We start from the raw sequence: 27,806 nt of genomic DNA, 5'->3' as shown, positions 1-27,806 counted from the left end.
ATTGTATCTTACTTTAAACATATTTCAATCCAATAATTTTGTTTGAGTCAGGATTTCATTCAACCAAATTTCAGTCCACTGTTTTACTTTGCTGACACACTGTACAACTTTTATTTTCCAACCCTTCCTAACTTTGCCTATTGAATGGATGATTTAAGTGCCATTACACCAAGACAGCTAAAAAACACGAAAAAAACAGTAAAAGCATTTCAATATTTAGACCATGAAAATAACTACTCTAATATACAAAATATTTATACTATATATAAAAAAGGAAATCCATGTAGGAGCCAGAAGGTAAAGCTCAATCAGTCATAGAGACATCAAAGCTTAAAATACTACTGCTTGTTCTATAGACAGTAGCACATTATAAATTAAAGATATTAATATATATATTATATATTATGCACCCTGTTTATTCCATTTGGCAGGCGTGACATAACCTTCCCAGTGTTGTAAATAAACATAGTATTAACTCTTCACTTTTTTATTGTGAAATCAGAACAATACAACCTTCATCACAGATGAAAAGTCTTAATTATATACTAGGAATGAAATGATATATGAAATGACAAACAAAAGGCCGCTTTACAACAGAAAGCTCCTGGTATGAACACAAACAATACTTCTTTCATAACAACTTAAAGACTTTTAGTGAGCTCAATTTTTTTTCTCTGTTACACTGTTTTGGGAACAGAGGCTCAGGATATCCACATTCTACAGGTTGTGCATCTGACGGATGTTTAGTGTGTCTCGCAGCATCAGGTCACGAAGCCGCCAAAGTGCATCTGCCATGGTCTTGTGGGCCCCCTTGCTCTTAAGCCAGTGAGACGGTAACTTGCTTTCTTGCTCCTTTGATAGACGTACATCTTGTTTTTTCACTTAAATAAAATAAAAAAATAAAAAACAGGATAAAATATAGAATAACATTTCAGACCCATAACCACATATAAAACAAGAAATGCATATTATTGTATGTAGGTAAGCTGTTGCCTTGCAGCAATAACGTTCTTGGTTGGGGTCTATCTGCAAGGAGTTTGCATGTTCTTTCCGTGCATGTGTGGGTTCTCTCTCTCTTCCTCTCACAGTCCAAAAACATGCCTGTAAAGTTACTTGGTGTCTCTAAATAGTCCTTAGGTGTGAGTGAGTGTGCATGGTTGCCTTTCTCTGTGTTGCCCTGCGACAGACTGGCAACCTGATTAGGGTATACCCAGCCTCTCGCCCATAGACTGATGGAGTTAGGAACCAGACCCACTGCGACCCTGAAGGAATTAGTGGGAGAAGATGGATGGACGGATTAGAGAGCAACTAACCCTATTACTGGGATTTTTTTTTTTTTTTTTTTTACATTGTCATGTGAGATTATCTATCCATCCATCTTCTTCCACTCATTCAATCTGGGTCGTAGTGGGTCTGGTGCCTAACTCCATCAGTCTAAGGATGAGAGGCTGGGTACACCCTGGACAGGTCGCCAGTCTGTCACAGGGCAAATCAGAGACATACAACCATGCACACAAACTCACAGTCATGTTTTTGGACTGTGGGAGGAAGACAGAGTACCCAGAGAGAACCTGCACATTATGACCACACCATATCTAAACCCCAATGCCCCCACACTTAGCCATACCCCTAAGGCTCTCTTGGCAGCAACCACTTTGTTGGCATTTTTTTTTTATGTCTGGGGCAGAGTTATGTTTTCACATTTCACATTTTTATACATGTGCAGTGGGTCTGAAAATTGATTCAAGGAGAATTGTGCTCTCTGATAAACATGCTTTCAAACATTATGATAGTAGTAAAAAATGATTCACCTGTGAGTGCATGGTCCCATTTGCTGACTGTAGACGATTCAGCATTGAGTCCCTCAATGTATCTGAGATATGTCTCGGAGTGCAGCAGCCGCTGAGATTTGGCAGGAGGAGACACAAACATCGGTGTTGAGGGCTGGTGTACTGCTGTTGGTCCAAGATGGCTTTGGCCTGGGTATGGAGGAGGGGCCTGCTGCCCCGAGCCCACCACCTGATAAAAACATTATCATCTATATTTATTCGTTTTCAATTAGTTCACAAGCATTAAAAAGATGGGGCTTATCAAGAGAAAAGTTTCAGTTTAATAAACTGTCAATTTTCACCCCAAAATTAAATATATCAATTATGTATATATGTAGTTCAAAAATACATTTTACATTATGTGTACCACAAATTGGTTATTATTTATATTTAATCATGTCTCTTTAGTACTGTGCACATAGGTAACCCTTCCCTTTTGTTCTACATTTGATGTACACTGACCACTTCTTTTTTGACACCTGTGATAAAAAGAGATGGTGTGAATCTGGCAAGTTGGCCTCTACAAAACACAATTCAGCACATTATCTAGATGGAAAAAATTGCTTTAGGGAGTGTCATCCTAATGGGCCAGGTAGTCTTGGTGATCCCTGTAAAGAGCTTCCCCTCTAATCTTCCATTTGCAAAGTAAGCAAAATTATCAATGCATTCACCACAGATATTTATGCACATGTGTCATTGGTAGATAAATATTTACAGCAATCTATGTGAATGCTTCACAACATGTTATATTCATATATTGATCTGTGGGACCATTCCCCCGATTACCGGGGACAGGAATGTGATGGTGATTAAACATTTAGATATTGTGAAGACTTTCCTTTTGAGTTTAAGCTACCGATAAACCTTTTTTTTTTTTTTTTCCTGACAGGTCGGTTCAGCAATGCCAGCATAAATCCTAAACCCCCCTCTGCGCAAGACTTTATCAAGCTAAAAACTACCTAACTACTAACCACACAGTATAGCAAATCATAATTGTGGATGCTATATCAAGCTTTGTCTAGTACAGGGATCTGCAAGCTTTCAAAATCTAGAAAGGTTGCCCGAGTACAGTCAAGTAAAAGTTGTTTAGTCACAAAATACTACACGACCTTTTAATGAAACACAACCTTTAAGTTTATTTAAATGTCTGCCATGTCTGTTTCCATCTTAAACAATCAAAAGCTGTCTGTATTTTTAGCTTTTAGAATAAGGAAACATAAAACGAGTTATAAAGATGGAGGCATGGGTTTTCCTCTATAGGGTATTATTTGATGCAAAAAAACATAATTCATAATTTTTAAAGCTTCTAAGACTGGTATTTGTTGTCCTACTACATGAGTTGGTTGATTATATAATTCTCAGCCACCATTAAGAGCCACTGTAAAGTTACATGCAGCTCCAAAGCCTCAGGCTGCAGACCCCTGGCTAGTCTAATATTAAATGCACAATTGTCAGTAACTCATAAATTTGCAATGCTGAGAGAACTTCATTTTGGCAAATGTTTGTCTTCAGGTGAATGTTTTGATCCATTGGGATGGTTCTCTGCCATTTTGATCCTATATGCTATGCTGCACTGGTGGTATTTTATAGGCTGAGAGGGGATAAGCTGCTGCATGTCAGACTCGGCAGGTAAACGAATCTGGAGAACAACACAAAGAGATGCTGTGTGATGTCACACCACATTCTATTTAAAAAGAAACTTTAATTTCGTATTTTTTATTTGTTCTATCCAACATAATGCATTATTGCTGCTTTCAGTGAATACCTGTGATCCGTGAACATTTCCTGCTGCTCCCCCAATTCCCGTGCCAGTAACACCTGTGGGGATATTAAAGGACCATCAAGCAGTAGAGGATCTCTCTTTAACACTTTCTTAATTATTTCTACCAATTTAAAATACAATTAGCAACTATTAAATTTAATTTCAATTAAAAACTGGTAATGTCAGGTAATGACCCATAATGTCAGGGATGTGTATATATCTGTGGTGAAAAACCACCAAAAGGAATCCCAGCCCAGTGATACAGGTAGCCCCTCCAGCGAGTCAGATTGGTAGACAAGAAGCAACTGCATGGCAGATGGGGGGTGGTTATGGCAGCACTCTTACCAAAGGACTGCATTCCGTGGAGCTCAGGAATAAGGGGCAGTACATGATGGGGGGAGACAGGCATCCCAATGTGATGTGGTGGTATATCAGCCATACTAACCATGCCTTCAATATGGCCCATCATAGCTGTCCTATATACACCCATCATACCTTCTCAGGAAGGGAGAGAATTAAAACAAGACAAAAACATGCATTGGTCAAACATGCAATTACTACCAAGCATGTGATGATAGGTCATCAGAATTAAGATAATGATCAGGGTGCAATAACAGACACCAAAAGAGATAAAAGACTTAAAGATGCAAATTAAAAATAGAACTATTTGAAGTGCATGCACTACATAAACACTAGGACTGCCAGAATTCTGATACTTCTAGAACTCCCGCTGGCCGTCAATTTGAAGGGTGACATTTTTCCCAATGAAACGCATGAGTACTGATGATGTCATCAACTGAAATGCTTCTAGTGTGCAATATAAACCCACTGTGGATATGTAAACCTTAAAATAGGTCTAATATATATTTTAAAGGCTGTATTGTATGCTACTATCATTTGTGGTCTAAATTTTGATTACAAATAAATCAGTAAAATAAGACTGTTTTACTACACAGGTTCAAAGTTTGAAATCACAATTTTATTAAAAGGAATTGATTGATTCCCCCCAAATATTTCCTGCACACCACCTTTTCACATTTATGAGAAGCATAATATAAGAGTTTTTTTAACATCGCTGACACACCTGCACTGTTTTCTTTGCCTCGCCAAAGCTGACCTTCAGAGGAGGCGGGGCTGGTAACCTGCGGAGCTCATGTGATTTTACCAGTTCAAGGATAAAATCTCTGCTTGAGACGGTGATGTTCAAAGAGCTCCCGCACAAAAACAACGTGTTTTTAGCTGCTATGTCCCGGAGATCGTAAAATACAGCCACAAGCCACCTTCGCGTTGGAGCTTTTAAAGAATACTTTCTAATTATCTGATCCGATACATCCTTGCCAACCTGTGTGTGATTTTAGCAGACTACGGGCTCTGGTTTGGCTTTTGGGCCGCTGAGTGTACCAGCTGAGGTGTGGGCAGTGCTATCCAAGCCTTGAACAAAAGTTTCCCCATTGTCTGATGGGTCACTGATATGTCTGCGTTTTGCCGGTGGTGGGCGATCATTCTCGGACTTGCTCTCAGAATATGAACTGCTTCCTACCCAGTCCCCCTCACCGGTCTCTCCCTCTCCGCCTGAATCGCTATCAACAATATTTTGAAGCATTTCTAAGGCTTGTTTCGCAGTTAGATTTTTTCTGAAAGCAATTTTTCTGTATTAACATAGGGTTCTAGGTAGAATGCTGGTTGCTAGGCAACGGTACGGAATGTCAATAAATTGCGGGAAGAATTGACAATGCAACTAATAGAGCCGTCAAAAAGACGGCTGAGGGAGATGGAAGTAAAATAACCATATTTATTTTTTACATGAGCAACATATGATTAATGTAAATAAAGTTCTTTCCCCTTTAAAATCTCAGAACCGTCAAAATGACGGCCTTGGGAGTTCTAGTGTTAAAGCAAGCGTGATGTACATGATCCCTGTTATGTTCCTGTGAATGAGGTGATACAGTGTTAGATCATATGTTAAAAAAGAAAAATCCAGACACTGCATTTCATTGTAAGGAGACAAAAATGTGTTTAATGTCAGCAGTTTACCTCCTTTTTCCCGTCTTAAGGGTGCACTAGGGATCAATCTGCATCTATGAGGGGTTACCTGACACAGGTGTCATGCTGGGATTTAGCATCCCCATAGGGGTGGAGGGAGGCGCTACCCCCATCAGTGCCCCTACTGGGGTACCTGCTCTTGGGGATGTCTGATGATGGCCCCTGTCACGTTCCTGTTGCTCGGCCACTTTAGCTGCTCGCTCTGCAGTAAAAAAAAATTTGACAGTTAATGAGAAATGCACCAGAAGTTCAGTGCCCTGCAAAAGTATCCAAAGTAAATGACGCTACTCACATATTTGCATCACTTTCAGAAAATCTAAAATGTAACATGCATGTATTCAACACCACTAAACAAATACTTTTTTTAACGGAAAGGGTATATTGGCTCCAGATTTGTAAATTAAGAGTGATATATTTCAGTAAAAAGGTTTTATCAGATTAGATCAAGGTCAGTATGAAACCTACTAAATGCAATTTCAGGTGCACTTAATGATCTTCAACTGAATTTAAGTCTGGATATGGAATTGTTGGGTGGCCATTCTGATGAAACTTTATTCAGAAGATTTTTGCAGCCTATAAAATCTTTTACTGTATTTAGCTCCATCCTTGTCCCCATAACTCGGTACAGTTTTCAGTACCTATGAAAGAAACCCAGCCCCACAGCATGATTACACCATCATGTTTCCCTGTGAATTTCATGCTCAGGTTATTTTGATTGTAGGCTAAGGAGTCCAGATTTGGTGTTAATTTAACTAGATCACAGTCCTCCACGTTGTTGCTGTATCTTTTACATGCATTTAGCCGAGGTCTAAGTGACCCTTTATGAAGTTTTGTCAAACAATTAGTTTCTTCTTGACATTTTTCCAAACATACCAGGTTTGCTCAGAGCAGGAGAAGTCCAACGCCAGCTTTCCTATACCACCTCTGACCTTTTTTCCCCTCACAATGATGTTATTGTGTCCAATTCCCCCAAAATAAACTGCAAGTTGCGGTTATAATTTGATAAAATGAGAAAGAGATGAATGGCCCCGAATGCATTATCATGGTGTAATCTAAAATAAATAGTATAAAGTCGGGGTTCTTACCTTCATACTCTGCTTTCCTGGAGCTGTCCAGGTTCCTCCACTCTGTACCAACAAGACGGCTTAAATCCCCAAAGGAGAAGTCTGGGTGCTGAGCTTTGATGACAGCTCGCATCTCACTGCTGAACAGGATGTAACCACTCATGTTGATTTTCCGTTTCGAAGCCTCTTTCTTTACAAGCCCCTTCATGGATTTAGGAGTTGACTGTAACCAAACAATTACAAGAGCTAAAAATGCTAAAGCTTTAAAGACAAGAAATGAGAGGCTGAAGGATCGATAAATGCCCGCTGACCTGTGGAGGGGTATATGACATGATATCCATGTCAATATTCATAGAAGACTGCATCCGAGGAAGGGAATGATCCCCCAGCTCGCCATCATCATCCCCAAGATCCTCTAGCTCTTCATCTGTCATGTCAGCAAATTTAGCCTCAAGCTCCTCAATTTTCCTGTCCAGTAGAGGTGATGGTTCTTTCTGGGGAACTATGAGTTTCCTGAAGAGGGAAAATAAACAAATTTACCTCTTTACTTTACCCTTTTCTTTTTCTTATTTTATATGATAATGATAGAAAACAGATACAAGAAATGCCATCTAACATATATGGGGAAAATGTATCTACAAAAAGCTTTTTACCTAAAATAGTAGATTTCATCTTCTACCACTTTCCCAGAGAGGGAAAAACGCTTAAGGCCCTTAAACTTCTTCATCTGTTTTTCACTCTCAATGTAGCGACTCTCACAGAGGAGAACGTTCTCTTCAGGCACTTCAGTGGGCCGACATGACAAGTATTCTTTGAATGACGCCACAATGCACTTTCCTGTGTGATCAAAGGTATTTCATTGCTCTTATCATTTTAGTTTCCAACTATAGAATATTCCTCTTTATGGCATGAGGATTTTAATTCAGTGTAAATCAATTAAGAGCACCTATGATGCAGGTCATGGGGCAAGCCTCCTCCAAGTTGCTGAGGAACATTTCCTTCTTGTAGAACATCTTAGTAGGTTCATGCTCTGTCTCTTCAGGATGGATGAAGATGGGGCCAAAGAAGTAGCCTGCTTCATCTCGCATCCACATCTTCTCAATTCTTGTATTAAGAAAAAACACAAGAATACATACAGCTTTTAATTATTTACTGCAATATTTCTGCTTTGAATTCCAACCAAGCAATCAAACAGATCTTATTTAGATCAGACTAAAGTTTATCAAAGACAGATAGTGTTGTTATTTCAGCCACATAAAGAAATCGGACAGAGCAGAACTGATCTGTATTCCAGCAATTATGTCCGGTCATCTTTGTCCTAAAGCAGCAAGCAACTCCATATTATATCACCACAAAACCGCTATGTTTCAGTAATAGTGGTATTCTTCCACAACGCTGTGCTAGTTTAACAAAAGATGCAATAGCACAGACTCAGGTATATCATTTAGTGAAATGTTCCAGGGCAGCAGCCTTTCTCTGAGAACTCTCTCCTGCCTGCCATTTTCTGCCCAGACTCTTTCTCAACTTGGAATCATGACCACTGACCCAAAATAAGCCAAATTTGGGCTGAAATTCTTCCCATCTCTCCGGGTGCTTCTATCAGCACCAAGATGAGCAATGAAGATGGTAATGGGGTGATTCTGGCATTGCCTGGGTACATTAAACCCTATTCCGACTTCCCCTTGTTAGTCCAAAAGCCTTCAAATAGATACAATTAAATCCCTTTTTGCTTTAAAGAATAAAAGGCTATTCCAACCCTGCCAAAAGAGAAATGTCCTCCTTATCATTAAATCATTTTACTCTACCTGCCAACACGGTGGCGCACTAGCCCATGAGAAGCAATGTAAACACAGTCTCCCACTTTGAGCCACAGGTTGTTATAACAGAGCTGCTCATAGTACTGACAGCCTGGTTCTCCGTTGGTCACATCCAGTGGAACATCCTCCCTCTCCTGTAAACATTAAGTGGTTTGTTGGCAGTGATGATTAAATAGAAGCTCTTTGTTTAAATCACAACATTTGTTGCTACCTACTTTGTCAATGATACAATCTGTAATTTTGCTTTCATCTATAATCTCTGGTGGCTTGTCATCTTGTTTGGTGACAAACATGGACGCCACTCGGACAACAGGAAGGGGTACGTCTCTGGGAACAAATCGAACCGAGCTGAGGGGCATGGCCCACATCTTGATCTTCTTGAAGGACTTGGACTTGGCAGAGTAGCGAGACTCGCAGACGAAGACATCCTCTGGCCTGAATCCTTCTGGGGAAAGCTTAAAGTATTCCTTAAACCCCAGAAATGTTGAGTGAACACAAAAAAGACAAATAAGAAATTCCAAACAACAAAAAGGACTCAATATAAATTGATATGGCAAACCTATACCTTCACAAACATAACCACACACTTCCCCAGAATTTTGCTGATGGGCGCTTTGTTGTAATAGTCGCTCTTAAAAACTTCTTTCTCCAAGAATTTTCTTGTTGCGAGATGAAATGTCTCATTGGGCCTGTAGAACCAGCAGCCATACAGCCACTTCTCCCCTGTGAGTTTAAGAGTTTCGAGAGAACAGACAGGCCAAGGTCAATTTTAAAAAGACAAAGTCAAGGATTTCTGGTAGAGTTCATCTTACACTACAATGCCAAGCAATTTAAAAAACAACCCTTTCCTCACACATTGCATCTAAAAACATTCCTCGGTTAATATTAGGGCTTTAATATGGAGCTTATCCACAGTTAGCAGCAATATAGCTTCAAGTCATCTGGGTAGGCTTTCCACAAAATTAGAGAAAGTTTATATGAATTAGTGAAATTTCAGGAGGTCAGAAACAGACATGTTGACTTTTAGTCTCTCCACTCTGATGCATCAGAAGTACTCTTTGATTGGTCAAGGTTAGGACTCAGAGGGTAAGTCAAGTTCCTTTCCTTGAGCCCTGGTGCACAGACATGATGGACAAGGAATTAATCAGCACTAAAATGGTTCTCATGTAGCCTGAAAAAGGAATTGTCCAAACTTTCTACGTGGGCTGCAGCATTAGGAGTCCCTTTAACTAGAATTGAGGTTCATCCCCTAAACCCGGATAAATTACTGGATTGTGAGAAGGAGAAGCATGATTCGTTACTGCTGAGACAAAGTCTCCACCACCCAACAGTTCTCTGTTGCTATGCTTTTGGTCAATTCTTTCTATTTTATGTGTTTGTTGGCATAGTTGAATCCAATCATGAGACATAGAGGGGAAACCATTCAGATCAAGCTGGGTTTATATATATAATGCAAAATAAACTTTTCTGACCTTTTAGATTTGCTATAACTCTATTCCATCAAAATCATACACAAAGTGGTATTTTGGTCGATTCATTGATGTCTCAGTAATTCCTAGGAGTTCTACTTCAAACCATGTCAAATATGGCATCCAAGTAGTTTTGTGATATTGCACAGGTTAATACTGTGATGACAATGGCCATTTCATTAAAGAAATATATTTAGACTAAATTGCCAATGTCTTGGACAGAAGAGTGAAAGGCCATTGCATCTTATGCTCTATAAATACCATACTCAGATTATGAACTTCAAAGAGAGTCTCACCTGTGTCATCTTCCCAAAGGCGTTCAATGTAAATTATATGCGGCTGGAGGTTGGGCTCTGCAGGCTCCACATAAACATAGTCTCCCACATGGTACATGCTGTCCTTAAAGCTGCAATCCTGACTGTACGTACGCTGAACTTGCCATGAGCCTCCAACAAAGTCTTCCCTCTTTTCTGCCTCTATGGAAAAAACAGAAGTTAAAACATTATTCGAAATAAATCTTAATTGAGATTAAAGAACTGGAATTGAGGAGGCTCAAATTCTTACCCCTTTTCTCCTCCTCTCTCTTGATTTTGTCCTCCTCCATCTCTTTGGGAAGCTTTTCCTTCTTCTCCTTTTCCACATCGCTATGCAAATGCTTGGAAGTGTAACTAAGGGCAGGGGACATCAGGATCTCTCCATTTTTACAAAGTTCATCTCTGATACGGATGAAAAACTGCTGCAGCTCCACTGCATCTTCAAAGATCTCTGAGTCTGTCCTGTAAAAAATGGGCTGTGTAAAATTAACCTTGGACTTCTTTAAAAACCCAAAATGGTGGATTTGCAACAATAGCTGACCTATTTAAACGCCTGGCCTTTTCCAGAACGTCAAACATATGGTCCTGAAACACATCCAACCTCTTGTAACGGCCCTTTTCCACATTTTTCCTAATGATCTCAAAATTGAGCGCTAGTTTCTCTGGGTTTGCTAGATCTTCAGCAGGAATCTCTGCAAGAGAATCGCTGTAACAACGCCCTTCATCATCTTGATGACCAAGCACAGACACAAAGAGACTCCGGATGAGTTCCTGGATGAGGCGGGGCACATCAGGAATATGATTCTCCTCTCCTCCTTCCAGTTCACGCCTTGTCTCTAACAACACTCTGTGCAGCAACAGAGCGTCGCGGTAAATCAAGGACTCAGGCTCATTGTAGGTGCAGGCATTATTGAACATGAGCACAAAGTCTTCAACAAGTGCATCCACGTCCTGGTACTTGTTAGCCACCATGTGACTCTTGATCTTTTCCATATCTACAGGTTTCTTGATGGCGATGTAGTAATCTGGCAGCTCGGCACGGGATGGAAGCCGCAAGAAAATTGTGCTGAGCCGACGGCCTCGTTTATCTGTGTAGTTTTTTACAGCTTCGTAAAGCTCATTTAGTTTCTGCTGTAAGGGTGTCAAATACTTGGACTTTTTAAGAGAGAGGCTGTTCTTTCCTGAAATGAAAGCAAATGCAGGTGAATAATAACTAAAAAGTAAACTTAGTGGATTATTTTATATCAAAACAGTGAAAGACACACTTATTTTTAATTTTGGAGACATAATATCATCATCGTCAGTTGCTGGCCCAAGATCTCTGCGTCTGTCTTCCATGATCTTCTCAAGGATGTCTGCATCGTTGTAGACCTACAGAACCAACAAAGAAGAGCACTCTGATGTCTTTAAGGTTATAATAATGCTGATGAGATTAAGAAAACCATTTACTCTTAGTATTTGGGAATTTCCCGGAAAAATAACTCATTAAAACCACTATAAAAGCAACCATGAATAGACATTAAACCTGAATGTTACCTGGGAGCCTTCTTCATTATAATGTCTGGCATTCCGGAACATCAGCTTCATATCTTCCACCATTGCATCCTCCGTCATATACCTGTCTGAGCGGATGTTCTGGTCGATGGTTCTGAGGTCCATAGGTTCCAGGATGACTTTGTAGTAATCAGGGTAGTCCTTCTTAGATGGCTTCAGCATGAAGAGGTCACAGAGTCTACGGCCGGTACCGGCTTCTCGCGCTTCACTAACTGAGGCTAGAAGAGCTTTCATTCGGTTTTTCTTCGTATTCTTCTTGTGGCTGAAATCCAAAAGGCCACTCTCACAAGTTCAACTCTCTTTGTAAACTTGAATAGCAAAGTAGAAGGTTCAGAAAGCAACATTTACCTTTTTCTTTTTGTGCTGCTGGTGTCAGAGGTGGCAGAGGAGAGCATGCTGTCACCATCATCATCGGCTCTCTGTAAAAGCTCCTTTCTCTTCATCTAGAAAGCAAACAAAGCGATCCATTGCCTTGGAAAACACTCTGGTCTTTGGACATTTTTATATTTTGTCACATAACTTCAAGCCTTAATGTATTTTACTGGGGTTTTATATGATACAACAACATTAAGTAATACATATTCATGAAGTGGAAGGGAAATTATAAAGCTTTGATGACTGTTATATCCATCACCTGAGAAAGCGAAGAGTAAAGCAAAACTGCACACCTACCCTAATATTGCCTAACTGATAGAGAGGGGGCCAATTGGCCATTGGTAACTCTGATGGTTCTCCAGTTTCTGATGGAGAATCCTGTCCACAGGACAACAACTAATCATTAACTCAACAAATCTGGTCTTTTTGAAATAAAACTAAGGGGAGAAAAAGAAAGAAAATTTTATGTACCGTATTTTCACGACTATAAGGCGCACTTAAACGTCTTTTTTTTCCCTCAAAATGTGCGGTGCGCCCTTTGGTACGGTGCGCCCTATGTGTGTTGTAACTGCGACTTTTGAGACCACCTCATTGAGGAGATGATGAAAGAGTGGCTGAATGTAAGGAGACCAGGTGTTTTTTTTTCCACTCATCACCATCGCTGTTAATATGTGACTCCGTGCGTGCCCATCTCACAGCTGATGTGAAAAACATGGGGAAACAAATTAACGCTGTGCTCGCTGTTCAACCGCTCGACATCGGTGTGAACCGGGCCCAGCAGGTGCAGCAGAAGCAGCGAGTTTACATGCAAAGTCAATGGTTGACACGCGTATAGGTGCAGCAAAAGGTCCCGCAGCCTTTAAGCATCTGACGCACCGCCAACGCGCTGCTGCTGCTCGAGATGGAAAAATTGAAGTTTTGCTGCTGGACGCGCCGCATCAACCAATCAGAGAAGCTGATCTGGGAGCTGACAGCGAGACAGACACATCGCTCTGATGACATATGATATTAACGCAAAGACAAGGGCTGGATGGATGAGGAGATGATGAAAGCGTGGCTGAGGCAGGTGTATGTGAGGAGACCAGGTGTTTTTTTCCACGCATCACCAACGCAGTTAATCTGTGACTCCATGCGTGCCCATCTCACAGCTGATGAGAAAAACATGGTGAATCAAATGAACGCTGTGCTCGCCGTTATCCCGGGAGGTCTGACAAAGGAACTTCAACCGCTCGACATCGGTGTGAAGCGGCCGTTCAAAGTAAGGCTGCGAGCGGCGTGGGAGCGATGGATGACAGACAGAGACCATAGTTTCAGGATAAGTGGAACGCAGCGCCGGGCAAGTTACGCCACCGTTTGCGGATGGATTGTAGATGCTTGGACTAACGTGTCTGCTGGCTCTGTTGTTCAAGCTTTCGCAAAAGCAGGCATTATTTCTGAGGAGCCGCGCTGCACGGAAAGTGACTGACAGCGAAGATGGGAAACTGGCATGTCTGATTTAGCGCAGCTGTTTAATTCAGAAACAGAGGCTGATGACTTTGATGGGTTTGATTACTACTCTGTAATAAATACATTAATAAAGCACAATCATACTCAGTTTTGCTCCCGCTCTATTTTTCTTCCTGAAAACTTAATTCAACAGCAGCCTCTGGGCGGGTCTCCTCCTCTTCACCGCAGTGGCTGGCAGGTGTTTTTTCATCTAAATAATCTAAATCTTGCAGCTATATTTGCTGTGATCAGTGGGAATAAAGTAGTTTTAATATGTTTTTAAGTGAGAAAGTCCACCTGAAAACTTAATAATTGCAGTCAGTTCATCCAGATTATCTATTTCTGTCGGAGGCGCTCAGACCCCCACATACCAGCGGTGCACCGACAGCAGAAATCTCTTCATCAGCAGCCTCCAGGTTCACCGCGGCTGCTGGCAGGTGTTTTTCATCTAAATAATTTTAGCTGCAGGCACCAGGATACCGGTAATAAAAGCGAACATATTCCGTCGGCAGGTTTCAGGATTTTAAGTTAATTTAGGAGTGACCACAGCGCTGTGTCATCTGCGATGTGTCTGTCTCACGGCCAGCACCCAGGTTTGATTAATAGTTTGTAATAAATACATGAATAAAGCACAGTCATACTCAGTTTTGGGCCCGCTGTATTTTTAAATACGCAGTAGAGGTATTTAAAGGTAGTAGAGGACATGTACCGGTATATAAAAACGCGCCCTATAGTCCGGTGCGCCTTATGTGTGTGTTAAATACAGAAATGGGACACATAACTGAGAGTGCGCCTTTTAGTCCGGTGCGCCTTATGGTCGTGAAAATACGGTACTTTGTGAGAACAGACAAACTCTGGACCAAGTTTACTTTAGTGAAGACCTTTTGTCTACAATAAAGATCGCGCTAACAATTAACCCCTAGAGCCCTACGGACCCACCGGTGGGTCCAGCTGCCACGTGACCTCGTAATTTTAACAAACCCCCAGTATTGATGTAAAAAACACATTTGGCACAGTTTGGTGATATTTTTGGATAAATGTGCCAAAATGGCCTCTCCGCCTAAGAAATTTCTCACTAATACCATTCTAAAATAAATATGATTCATCTGATTGAGTCCAAATTTGGTATATTTTTACACAACATTTAGATTTAAAAGTCTGTACTACTTTTTTGTGCTATAAATAATATTTTGGTAGTGTTTTGCAATGTTTATTTCAAAGAAAATTTTGGCGAGGTTCAAAAAATGCAAAATATTTTGTATTTTGTCCCTAATATTTCAGGCAGGGTCAAAGCTACAATGGTGCTGACACCAGAAAACCATTCTATGACATCTTACCTTTACAGAGGTACCAAAAGTTTCTTCTTAAATCTAATAGCTGTGAGGCTATAAGTGATTTACTTTTGTGTGTTTTTGTCAGGCAGAAATTTATTTATACCCCCTGAGGGTGTAAGAGGTTAATGTGAGATGGCTAGTATAAGATGCAGTCTAATCCCAGAAGAGGCTATATTGCAGAAAGAAGGCACAATTATTGCTCTATGTAAAATTAGTAATGTGGGAAAACACCCAAAATATTGACCCAAAAATTTGCCCTTACCCTCCATTGCACACTTCTGCACTGTTTAGAGCTGGTCTATCCTATTAAAATCTTTTCAAATCAGTCCAATTGTCTGACTAATGTGTTACACAGTTCAAAAGTTAAGCTGTATTAATACATTTGCTAAGCTACTACTTTTATTCCTTTGCTATAATTTTTAAACCAAAATAAAGATGATGTGTCTGAAAACAGCTAATTCTGAAGTGTCTGTGTGATGTGATGATGCTCCTGCAAAGCAAAAATGAGAACATGAGAAAATGTGCTGAACTGACCTGCTGGATGTGCTGAAGCTTGAGCACCCGCTTATAGATGGAAGAGTGAGGAATATTGTAGCGTTTGGCATTCTCAAACATCAACGTCAGATCTGAGTCAATATGCTCAACGCTCTCATACTCATTGTTCTTCATCTTGTTCCTGGAGAGTATTATGGGTCGCATAGTGAGTGTGTGGTGACAAAGAAAGACAGAGGATACTGGCAGGACAAACAGAATAAATCTATATCAAATACTGAAAAAATATCAAACAGGTAAAACTAAAATCGTAATATAATTGACTAGAAAATCAAATGAGTGAGAGCGTGAAAGAAGAACAGATAGAAGAGATCAACTTTTCTCATACAAACTCAGCCTATTGGAAGCTACTTTAATATCATGGAGAATCTTTATACATTTTCATGTGATTGTTTAGTTCTGCAATATTTGTCCTGAAGTCATCTTACTTCTGCCATTAATGGGTGAACGGTACTGCAGTGTAATTTTTTCAATTCTTTCAAACCGTATATGCTAGCACACACCAATGCCACGCTACAAGCTTTATGACCACATAGCGTTATTATTGTTAATTGTCTGTGCTTCAATATGTCTAAGCTAGCTACCATATCCTAAAACCCCCATCATTCATCCAAACGACTAGCCCTTCCCCTCAGTGTTCTAGACAGCGACCACTGGGGACATTCTTTAAAATGTGACTGGGGGTAGGTTAATGTTTTCACGTGGGTATAAGATGAGGGAAATCTTTAAACAGGGGGATATCAGGAACATACGCAAATCATCCAGGGTGTACTGGAACCCTGTAAAAATACAGTTTACAGAAGACGACATAAAAACAGATCAGCATGAATTTCATCCTACTTGATCTGATGAAGGCAGAGCGGCTGAGTGATCTGCTGGTAATAGTCAGGGTAGTCCTTCCTGGAGGGCAGCTGCAGGAAGGGCTCAGAGATCAACTGGCCCTGACTGTTCCTGGCTCCTCGCACAGCTTCATAAAGCTGGAAGATGGGATTACTCATGTCCATGTTCGATGTCATACTCTCTGCTTCAGATTCACCCTCATAATAGTGAACAGTGCCTGATAAATGCAGGAAGATAAGGAGAGATCTATGAAGTAAAATAATAACGCTTACTGCTCCCTATGTAATGCTAGTGTCTGGTAACATCATGTCTGTCTGTTCAAATAATTAGGTGCATATGTACCAGAAAGTATGCCTTCGTCATCACTTTCATACTGAAGAGCCATAGTGATGGCGGAGAGGCGATCTCCTTGGACAGACCTTTTATTCCTATCAAAGTCAGAAAATGTTAAACAGCACAGATCAACTCAAATAACATCCTAACACCAGCATGAGTCGATGCTTCATTACCTGATGCGGATGCTGGACTTGATCGGCTCTCCATGTTCCATCTCTGATTTCTTTTGTGCAAAGACCTTTTTAATAGTGTTGGCATCCTGCATCCCGATAGCACATTGATGATGGTTAGATAAAATACCAGAAACAGCATGCTATAAGGCACTTCCAAGTTAAAGGCTTGCCTTAAAAACTTGGGAACCAGGCTCGTTGTAGGTTCTTGCATTCTTCACCATCAGGTCTACATCTTTAGCCATGGCACTGACACTCCGATAATTGCCCAGCTAAAATAAATGGCAACGGCATTTATTTGGGATTGTTATTCAATTAATATAAATATCAAATATAAATAGACCAATAAACAGTACCTGGATTTTCTGGGCAATGATTTTCAGATCTATCGGTTCTTTAATGACGGCATAATAATCTGGATATTGCTAAAAAGAAAAGAGAAGACTGAAAATCCAACCCAAGTCCAAAAGTTAAAAGCTTTGTATTTCCTGTGAAAATTTTTTTTTTTTACCATTTTGGATGGAAGCTTCTGGAAGAGTTCGCTGACCAGACGACCACTTGGCTCAGTATATGATACAACAGCATCAAGGAGCTGTTCAAGAACTTCTTTCAAACACGCTGATGCACTCTAATGTTAACAATTAAGCACAGAAGTTTGAAAGAAACAGTTTTGCATACTTACAGATAAGGTCATATACTCCACCTTGACAGTATTAAGGTGCGATGCAAAAAAATTCCTACCGCCATTCCTTTGATTACATTGCAACCACAAACTAATTGGTTTTAATGAACACAAAGCAGTGCATGGCTGAAGTTAAAGAAAAGTTATGCATTACATAAACTGCATAAAAATATGGAGTGGTGTGCTTGTAACCAGCCCTATTCACTAATATAGCCCTTTCAGACATCCCATAGGTCTCAAAGAGAGGTCATCAGCACTTTCTTTTTTCTTAGAATGAAAACAACTTTTTAATGAAGTTCAACCATAGCTATACAGCTCAAGAAAAGGAATGTGGTGAGATTAGAGGAAGGACGTTGTTGTTTCGGGGGGTCACAAGAGGGCTTGCTTTCTGTTTGCCGCAAAACAATTAAGAGAGAAACAGCAAACGTGGATGTCCAGCTTGGATGAAACCAGTAAACACAAGGCCATCTAAAAAGATTAAATAATTTATGACTTCCATTTATACTCACTATTATGCAAAACTTTTATGTTTGCCTTGCACGTAAATCCCAACAAAACCCACCAAATTTTGAGGTTCAAATAAAGAACAAAAACGTAAAATAAAAACTAAAGGAATTTACGGCAATCTAAATGTAAACAAAAAAAAAAGACAAGGTATGTACACAAATATGATTGAAATACATTTGCCTTAGTCCTGCTGCAAATGATGGGAGACAAAAACAAGTTCTCCTTTAAAGACATAAAACTTTGTTAGGGTTTGTGTAAAGTCCATTTACAGTGAAACATGTAAACGATGGCGCAAAGTCTCATTTGCTGTGCTACATGTGCGTTTGGAGATTTTGATTTTACAAAAGTAAAGCAATGGATTCTCTCATTTACTGAGACATCTTACTAATTGTTCAATATTTCTAGAAATATATATATATATAGTAATAATATCTATGGACATCACCTCATCTTCAGTGGAGCCTCCAGGGTTCTCTTGTGCATCGTACCCATCTTCATCATCATCGTCGTATTCACCTCGTTGAACAAACTCATTCTTTGTTCTCAGGTAGAGGTCCCACAGCTTACAGGCTGCTCTGTATTCAGGACTATCCGACTGTTTGCAGTAAAAGAAAATTTAGCTCATTACTCTTAACCAATATTAGGAATCGTTTAACACAGACAAATGTGTCACCTTATAATAAGTCTTTGCATTGTTGAACAAAAGCTGAAAGTCATTAGTTAGTTGATCGACATCGTCGTACTCCTCCATCTTTAATTTTTGCTGGATCTTCATCATGTCAATGGGCTGAGACACCACATGGTAATAGTCTGGCTGATTCCTGAGTAAAAAAATAAACCTTTGCTGAATCCACTGCAAATGTCAACAATACATAAATATAGAACAGATTTGCTGATCATTTTCTTTTGACCTTCGTTTGGGGGCTCTGATGAACAGCTCGCACAGCATCCTGCCGTGGTCATCCTTGTAATCTCTGATTGTGTTATACAGCTCATGGCACACAGCAATCTGAAAAGGCAACATTTAGAAGACTGAGAATTATCCAAACCATTCACCAGCTCTACCTTTGTCCTGAAATCTGCACTCTAGTACAATTTTCACATTTTCAGAGAATAACAGCGACTGAAATGTGTAAAATTACAGGATCCACAGTTGGAATGTTTGAGGTCCTTCTCCTCTTTCTCCCAATTGAAGACACTAACGAAGTCTGGCTATCGTCAAAATCTCCTCCACTCACACTGCTAGAAGGGGACATCGCCCGTCTTCTTTTCAAGGCCATGACGAACCCCTGAGAAGACAAGCGTCAATCAAGTAACAAACAGGCAAGATGTGCTCCTTATAAAGAAATCACGACAAATCAGCGAGAGAAACCCGTATTGATGTCACTGCATGTAAACAATGCTTAAGAAGACGTTTTTTGTTTTTGTTTTTTAAAATGGACTGAAATATACTTCTCTTTAGAATACAGAGGAAAAAAATGTGAAATATACAGATGACAATAATCTTTGACCAAAATTACTCCTAAAGCACCGTAATGATTCAACAGGATGGTCACAAATTAGCATTATTTGAAGCAAAACAGGTCTCACCTGCCACAGTTAAAGTCAGTTCATGAATCAATAATGATAAAACATTGAAGGGTTTGACGGCAAACAAAAAAAAAAAAAAAAAAAACTCAAACAAGCACTGCCTTCTGCTCCTAAATTGGCTGGATGCTTTCCTGGACCTGGTGAGATGAAAAATCTGCTCTTAAGCAGAACATCCTGAGGGACAAAGGCCAGTATCAAAGTGTACTTGGATATTCAGCTAGTTTAGGGTCAAAAGAACACCAAAAAATATAAAAATGGATAAAATAAAATAAAAAAAACAAGCTGAAAACTATCCACAGGGTGCTAAGATGAGACTCATTGTCAGGTAATAAATGCTTAATGGCAGCTTATGTTGTCAAGTTTTTAGGTCTAAAGGGTAACTGGTTTTTCACACAAAGTCTGGATGCTTTGGATAAGTTTTTCTTAATAAATAATTAAAAAATACATATTGTATATCCTTATATTTTGTCTGGTGTTGAAATTTATGTAAAATCTGAACCTTTTTAGATTAGGTTTAAAAAGGAAAAAAAGGAGAAAACTGAAGAGGGTACATTTTTTGTTTTAATATCATTATAACACCATTATTAACTGCTGTCTTCCAAAAATGCATATTTTAATGCATTGTTTTTCTTCCTTTATATAGGTGTTAGGCACCATTCCTTCAAGTTTCATTAAAGTCCATCAAAGTCATCCTTTGAAGACTTCTATTTACTCGTTTTCAGTCCAGTACCCCATAAAGCTAAGCTCATTAACTGACCTCAGAAAATGAAGCAGAGTGTTTTCTTAACATGAAAACCAAACAAAGAGGCCATCTAAACATATTGTTTAAGGGCTTGGTTAAAAACAAGTCTGTAACAAACTTACAAGGCAGTTAAAGAACAATTAGGAAAAAATCTAATTAAGAGAAAAAATAAATACTCCTCAAGCGCCCTTTGGGCTATGCTGCTCTGTTTAAGTTATTGAGAAAGACTTCTCCCTTACCAAACAGACTGAATCCTCTCAAATGGAAGAGATGCTATGATGGGAAGGATGAATATTCTCAAAATAAATATGTGGAGAAAAAACAAAACAGGATTGTGCAATGTCAGTTACAAGGATTCTTAAAAAAAAGAAAGCAGGAGATTTTTTGATGAAAAAAATATTTTATTAATAAAAGTACATTTCAAAGCATTTTGATGGAAATGCAATGGGTGTGAGCTCTCAAGCATAGCCAGGCACTTAAGGAAAGATGATGCAAACATGCAAAAGAGCAGCTGCATTTATCTGTACAAGCCTCCCAAAACTCACAAAAAATAAATAAACATCAGATCTTATTATTTGGAAAATACTTAAAAGTTGAACAACGATAAAAAAAAGAGAATTTTATTAGTCACAATAAAAAGCAACACCTTGAATCATCCATGTACAAGAATAAAATTCAGAAAAGTTACAGCAACTGTTTGTTTTACGTAATGCTTCAAAACTTAATGAAGTTGAAATTACAATCAAGAATAAATTGCATTTAAACAAATCAGCTCCAATCATTCCAACATCTGGACACAGCAGTGCAGCTAAAATAAAAAAACAACAATAAAGGACTAAGTTTATCCAACCGCTTCAGGATCAAATGGAGCCATTTTATATCGAATCAATCATGGGCAGCATTCAGGACTTTGAAGACTGACAGAATAATGAGGTTATACAAAGAACAGACTCTATATGTTTTTTCTATTTTAATAAATGCTAATCTGACGTGAGAGAGAAAGAAAAAAATCCTCCTCCCTTTAACAACAACAACAACTATAAAATACTTTCAACTTCTAAAGCAGCGTGAAGCTACTGACGTTACCAACTTTAACTAAAAAAGATGACATTTTAACCACTTAAACCACTACTGTAGACCTGAATAAGAACAGGACCTCAGTGGATATCATGTGTAACATGTCATTCTTTACCAATATGGCTGCAGTACATTTGTAATACAATCAAACTGAAATTGTTGTGCAATGAATTTAAAAATAATTTGATATGTACTTCTGAATATGAATCATATTTGTCAGTTCTTGTAAAATTTTTAGAACCTTTATATAACTTTTGTATGAATTTTCCCTACATAATCACACTAAATTCAACTAAATTTAATTTTATCACCAGGCAGAAATCTAGGGATGCCCCGAAACGAAAACTCATCACCTTGGTAACTCAAAACGCTAAGAAAAGTAATAACATATATCTTGTGATCAAGCTGGACGTTTTGATAGCAATATTGTGGCGGTACCTGCTATGGTCCAGGCCATATTAACCTGATGGAAGAGACGAATATTTTTGTCCACATAATAGCAATAGGGTTAGGTTTGATGAAAGCAATGTAAGACTTGCAGCCCAAGTGTAGGATTCACCCATGGCTACTGTTGCTCTGACTCAAGCCTCAGTCCAGTCCTTTTGAAGATTTCCCAAATTCTTGAATGGATGATGCTTGAAAATCCTCTCAAGACAAAGGTTATCCCTGTTGCTGGTGGACATTTGCCTGAAAAACGTTTTTTTATCCACACAACTTTCTACAAATATAGTTATATACGGCACTCTGACCAACAAGCTTCTTTAGCATCCCTCAGAAAACCTTTGCATTAATCAACTTATTCTTATGTCCAATACTAAATATTCAGATTTTCTGAGACAATGAATTTGGGTTTTTTCTTCATCTCTACGTCATAATCATCAAATGTGAAGTATAGATTTAAAATATTTCATTTTATGTTTAATGAATGAAAAGTTTTTTTAGGTCACTCCAATTTCTTGCTTTGGTTAACTTTCATAATATACCTTCAGAACAAAAAAGGGTTGGGGGAAACAAATCATCTTCCTATTAAAATAGATTATACAAGTTTTTGTAAGTTTTGTACTAAAACCTACTGGTGGGTGGTACCAACTCTAGAAATTTGTTAAAAACATTTCTAAACATTTTTACTTCTGGAAAATTAATGTCACAATTTTCTTTGAGGGTGGAGCTCATGCTGTGGTTATCATTTTCTAGATTTTCTTTTAGATTAGATAAGCTTTATTGATCTCACAATAATTTTAATAAATAATATTTTAATTTTCTGTTATAATGGGGTGCTGACAGCTCTGTCTCTATTTGCATGTAGTCTATTTATATAAAACACACACAGGGAACTGGGCCATAAAACATGAGACTGCCAACAGAGGCGTAGCTAGAACATTTTTATAAGGGTGGCCAGGCAATAACCAATGTACTCTGAGGGATGGCCGAAAGCGGATAGGCACCAGAACCTCATGGTTAATCTACGCTGTACCAACAGGAAAATTGACGAGCAAAACATCCATATTTTCTAAATAAAGACAAACTATACTTTCCTACAGCCTTTGTTAACAAATAGACGCATACATTTAAACATCCCTAATTTCTAGATAAAAGGTATAGTGGATAAAACTCAGTTTTTGGGGGGTAAATCAATCATCATTGTCATTACTTACCTACTTGCATCAAAAAACATTCTGCATAAAATTGATATTTACAAACAGTAATATCTACATAATTTGATTATTTGATAATTTTTTATTTAAATTGTTATTTACACTCACCGGCCACTTTATTAGGTACACCTGTCCAACTGCTCGTTAACACTTAATTTCTAAGCAGCCAATCACATGGCGGCAACTCAGTGCATTTAGGCATGTAGACATGGTCAAGACAATCTCCTGCAGTTCAAACCGAGCATCAGTATGGGGAAGAAAGGGGATTTGAGTGACTTTGAACGTGGCATGATTGTTGGTGCCAGAAGGGCTGGTCTGAGTATTTCAGAAACTGCTGATCTACTGGGATTTTCACGCACAACCATCTCTAGGGTTTACAGAGAATGGTCCGAAAAAGAAAAAACATCCAGTGAGCGGCAGTTCTGTGGGCGGAAATGCCTTGTTGATGCTAGAGGTCAGAGGAGAATGGCCAGACTGGTTCAAGCTGATAGAAGGGCAACAGTGACTCAAATAACCACCCGTTACAACCAAGGTGGGCAGAAGAGCATCTCTAAATGCACAGTACGTCAAACTTTGAGGCAGATGGGCTACAGCAGCAGAAGACCACACCGGGTGCCACTCCTTTCAGCTAAGAACAGGAAACTGAGGCTACAATTTGCACAAGCTCATCGAAATTGGACAATAGAAGATTGGAAAAACGTTGCCTGGTCTGATGAGTCTCGATTTCTGCTGCGACATTCGGATGGTAGGGTCAGAATTTGGATCCATCCTGCCTTGTATCAACGGTTGAGGTTGGTGGTGGTGGTGTCATGGTGTGGGGAATATTTTCTTGGCACTCTTTGGGCCCCTTGGTACCAATTGAGCATCGTTGCAACACCCCAGCCTACCTGAGTATTGTTGCTGACCATGTCCATCCCTTTATGACCACAATGTACCCAACTTCGGATGGCTACTTTCAGCAGGATAATGCGCCATGTCATAAAGCTGGAATCATCTCCGAATGGTTTCTTGAACATGACAAGGAGTTCACTGTACTCAAATGGCCTCCACAGTCACCAGATCTCAATCCAATAGAGCATCTTTGGGATGTGGTGGAACGGAAGATTCGCATCATGGATGTGCAGCCAACAAATCTGCGGCAACTTGGTGATGCCATCATGTCAATATGGACCAAACTCCCTGAGGAATGCTTCCAGCACCTTGTTGAATCTATGCTACAAAGAATTGAGGCAGTTCTGAAGGCAAAAGGGGGTCCAACCCGTTACTAGCATGGGGTACCTAATAAAGTGGCCGGTGAGTGTATATTTAAATTTCACTGAAGACTCCTCAATGACCTAGCCTGGGTGCCAGTCCGAACTTAGTCCCGCCCACAAAGTTTGAGGTCGGGGAAGTTCGGTCTGGCTCTGCTCCATAGTAGCGCGAGTATTAAAGCCCACTGTCAGGCGATCCAATATTGTCAGGGCGGGCTTTATACGATGATGGACAGATGACAAACAGTAACGTAATCAACCACGTGACCAATGCGCGCTTGGGTGACAACAATAATGGCTGCCGCTGGAGAGTTGAGGTGAGTAGATTCTGCTATTAGGTCTGTTCTAGAAGATATCGACAGCAAATTAATTTTAAAAGAGGAACAGAGAAACGCGATCAAGTCTCATATTCTTATTATAGGCGTGCAACTGCACGCTTTGATTTTTGTTGACAACAACTATGCGTGGCTTAACTTACGTCACGCACTCCGTTGCTCTTATTGGTTGTAGATCTATCCAATTGAGTGCAGAGGCCTTTTTTTTCCTGATTCGTTCGAAACACGCCCCATAATCACAGCTCTATGGAGCAGTATCAGACTCATATTCTGACTAGAATTGAGTCGGACTACGTCAGGCTATCAATGACCTGCAGAGACACATAATTTTCTCTTTACCCCATATAAGACAAAAATCTAGTTCTAAAAATAGCATGAATTCTGTACTTATCTTTGATGGTAGTATATTGATGTGTATAATTAACTAGAAAATTTTTTTTAATGTTTTGAATATTCAACTTGAGAGTATTACTGCTGCCACCATCTGTATGAGGAGGAAAAATGATTGGCTAAGGTTGTCCATGGCCACCCCTGGCCCCCATCTAGCTCCGCCCCTGACTGCCAACATCTCATAAAAGCTATAAAACTGGAAAAAAAAATATTTAAAGACAAAAAAAATGTTTGTTGTTTTACATTCATATATCCCTGATATCAAAAGTAGACAAATTATTAAAAATTGCTTAAACTCTTTAACTGTTTAAAGCCGAAAAGTGAGATTCCAGCGGTCTGAAGTCACCTTAAATGACCGATTAGAGCTGTGATGTGTCTCCAGGTAACAGCCCCCCTCCATCCTATAATGTCACGTAGCAGCTGGCTGTGGTCCAGAGAGCCCACATCAGCAGACAGCTAACCCACGGAGCTGTCCGCAGAGTGTCACTCAGCGTGGACAGCTACACAGCTTAGGTCAGCTAACGTTAGCTACCCTCATCGGCTGGCCTGAAATATCAAACACTTTGGACAAAGGCTGCTTTGGAGCGACAGACGCTCCAAATTGAGGCAAAATACAAACCAATGCGGCCATTAACTGGTATCGATGACACACGGCATACAAGCATCCTCTGTAGCCCCCTGCGTCCTTACCTTTAGGTGGGCACGGTATCGAGACCCACAATTTCCCAAAGCTGCTGGAAAACCAATCACTTATCGATTTTAGACAGGCAGACAGACCTGTGAAGCTAACGTCTGTTTTACTTCCACTTCCGCTAGCTCGCTTTCAAAATAAAACGAATAAAAATTAATATTATTCACCTATATTTTAATATGTGTCTCCTCACAGTTAACTAAAATCAAAACATCACATGTTTTTCATTCCATATATTTCATCAAACATATATCACGAAAAGCAATAGTAAAAATCTAATAAGCTAAGTTAATCTATGTAGATGTTGATACCACAATGTACACAAACTTACTTCCGGTTAGTTTTATGTCACTCACCCACATTTATATTCTTCAGACATATCTGCAGGCATCTATCTGTGCAGTAACCCAACACAAAGTAGTGCAACAACAAAGTGGAAGTAAAACGATTCTTAAGTTTTGGTTGGAGTTTTTTTTTTTTTTGGGTTTACAAATTTATTTTATTAAAATTTTCTGCACACATCTGAATTCAGATTTCCAGGTCACTGTCCATCCACTACCCAATTTATTTGTTGGTTTGTCACATAAAATCCTTGTCAAATACAATATAATACATTTGTGTAATGTAGAAAAAAGAAGGGGAAAAAGAGATATGATTACTTTTGCCACCATTGTAAAAATGCTTTTACCACGTCAATATTTGCCAAGTTAAACTTTTTTTTTTACTCTGCTAGACATTAACTTCAGAGAAAAACCTCTTCTGATAGTGAGCATTTCTTGATTGAGTTCCACTGGTCGCAACACAATCCTACAATTCACATCTCAGACTTGAACATCAGGCTGGATTTTTATTTTTAAAGTTGCATTTTCCAGCATCTCAGGCCACCTGATGCAAAAGCTGAATGCTTTTTTGAATGTAAGCAAAACACAAGGTGGCAATTTCCAAGTTCCTATACCCTTTTTAATACCAGCCTGTCTTATTTCAGTTAAATTCTGTCCTAGTTCTTCTGTATACAACGGCATTCTTAATGACGTTTGAGGAATATTCCTTTTTTTTTTATCAACTATTTAAAGTTGAAAAACATTCATTTGTATATAAATTATTTACATTTCGTCATTGAGGAAAACAATCTAAACTTAAAAAACACATCAGTCTCAATGTAAAAAATGTTGACCCTTACAGGTTATATAGTCAGTCCTCCTTTCCTTTGCCTTAAATGCTTACATCTACTGTACCTGTTCCCTTTGGTTAAATCTTAGTTTCTTTTTGTTTTAATTAATTATTTTGATGAAAATCCCTTTAAATTTCAACTTCAGCTTGAACCCACATTTTGCCATTTTCTCTCTTCGCTTTTATGCTAATTTAATTTCATCCCTGTTTTTTAGAAACTGGGGAAGTAGAGTGAGAACATACCCTGTGATGTCTAGCAGCCCAGGGTATACTTTTCCTGATCACCATGCAATGTTGAAATGGCAGCTTAACAACATCTCAAGAGACTTTGAAAAATATAACCTGCACAGATGCTTCACATACCTAAAACTTCCCTAGATTTGGTGCTGTCAACCAAACTAACATAAGGGAAACAGAGAGGTTTTAAGAATGGCAGAAGAAATAGTTCTTAAAAAATAAAAGGTACAAAAACCAGAAAGTCAATAAGGAAAAAAGAAATGTGTCTTGTTTGAAAAACCTTACAGGGTTTCTTTTGGGGCAAAAGTAGATCTAATTAAGTTCTTTGAAAGTGCCCTGACCTTTGAAACCTAAAAAATGTAAATGCATCCTAAGGCAAAATTCCTTGAAGGTTAAAAATGTCATGAACAAAAGCTAAAAATAATGACTTTCAGTAAAACTTTTTCAAATGGTTTACCGAAAAGCTTTACTTATTTTGAGCATCGTGCTAAATGAGACTCTCAAAGCATGTCAAAAACCCTTTATTGCAATAGAAA

The 27,806-nt window shown here is 39.1% G+C and overlaps 1 protein-coding gene across 1 annotated transcript; it reads right to left on the bottom strand.

The window, feature by feature from the left end:
• Positions 1-471: 471 nt before the first annotated feature.
• On the bottom strand, positions 472-25,973 carry LOC119780068 (protein polybromo-1-like). The gene is given in 29 exon segments (XM_038279964.1): positions 472-881; positions 1,812-2,019; positions 3,595-3,647; positions 3,937-4,086; positions 5,684-5,836; positions 6,720-6,921; positions 7,010-7,211; positions 7,352-7,535; positions 7,645-7,802; positions 8,504-8,649; positions 8,731-8,982; positions 9,081-9,238; positions 10,281-10,460; positions 10,549-10,760; positions 10,840-11,479; positions 11,564-11,669; positions 11,835-12,114; positions 12,201-12,295; positions 15,581-15,722; positions 16,439-16,655; positions 16,781-17,033; positions 17,118-17,216; positions 17,301-17,369; positions 17,456-17,572; positions 18,579-18,728; positions 18,807-18,954; positions 19,045-19,142; positions 19,276-19,422; positions 25,863-25,973. Coding segments are annotated over 28 exon segments (4,974 nt in total). The 5' UTR covers positions 19,414-19,422; positions 25,863-25,973; the 3' UTR covers positions 472-717.
• Positions 25,974-27,806: the final 1,833 nt, after the last annotated feature.

Source organism: Cyprinodon tularosa, unplaced genomic scaffold (genome assembly GCF_016077235.1).
Source record: "Cyprinodon tularosa strain WSP-4 unplaced genomic scaffold, ASM1607723v1 ctg154, whole genome shotgun sequence".
In the NCBI taxonomy this organism is placed as follows: Eukaryota; Metazoa; Chordata; class Actinopteri; order Cyprinodontiformes; family Cyprinodontidae; genus Cyprinodon; species Cyprinodon tularosa.
This window is presented reverse-complemented; position numbering and strand designations above follow the sequence as displayed.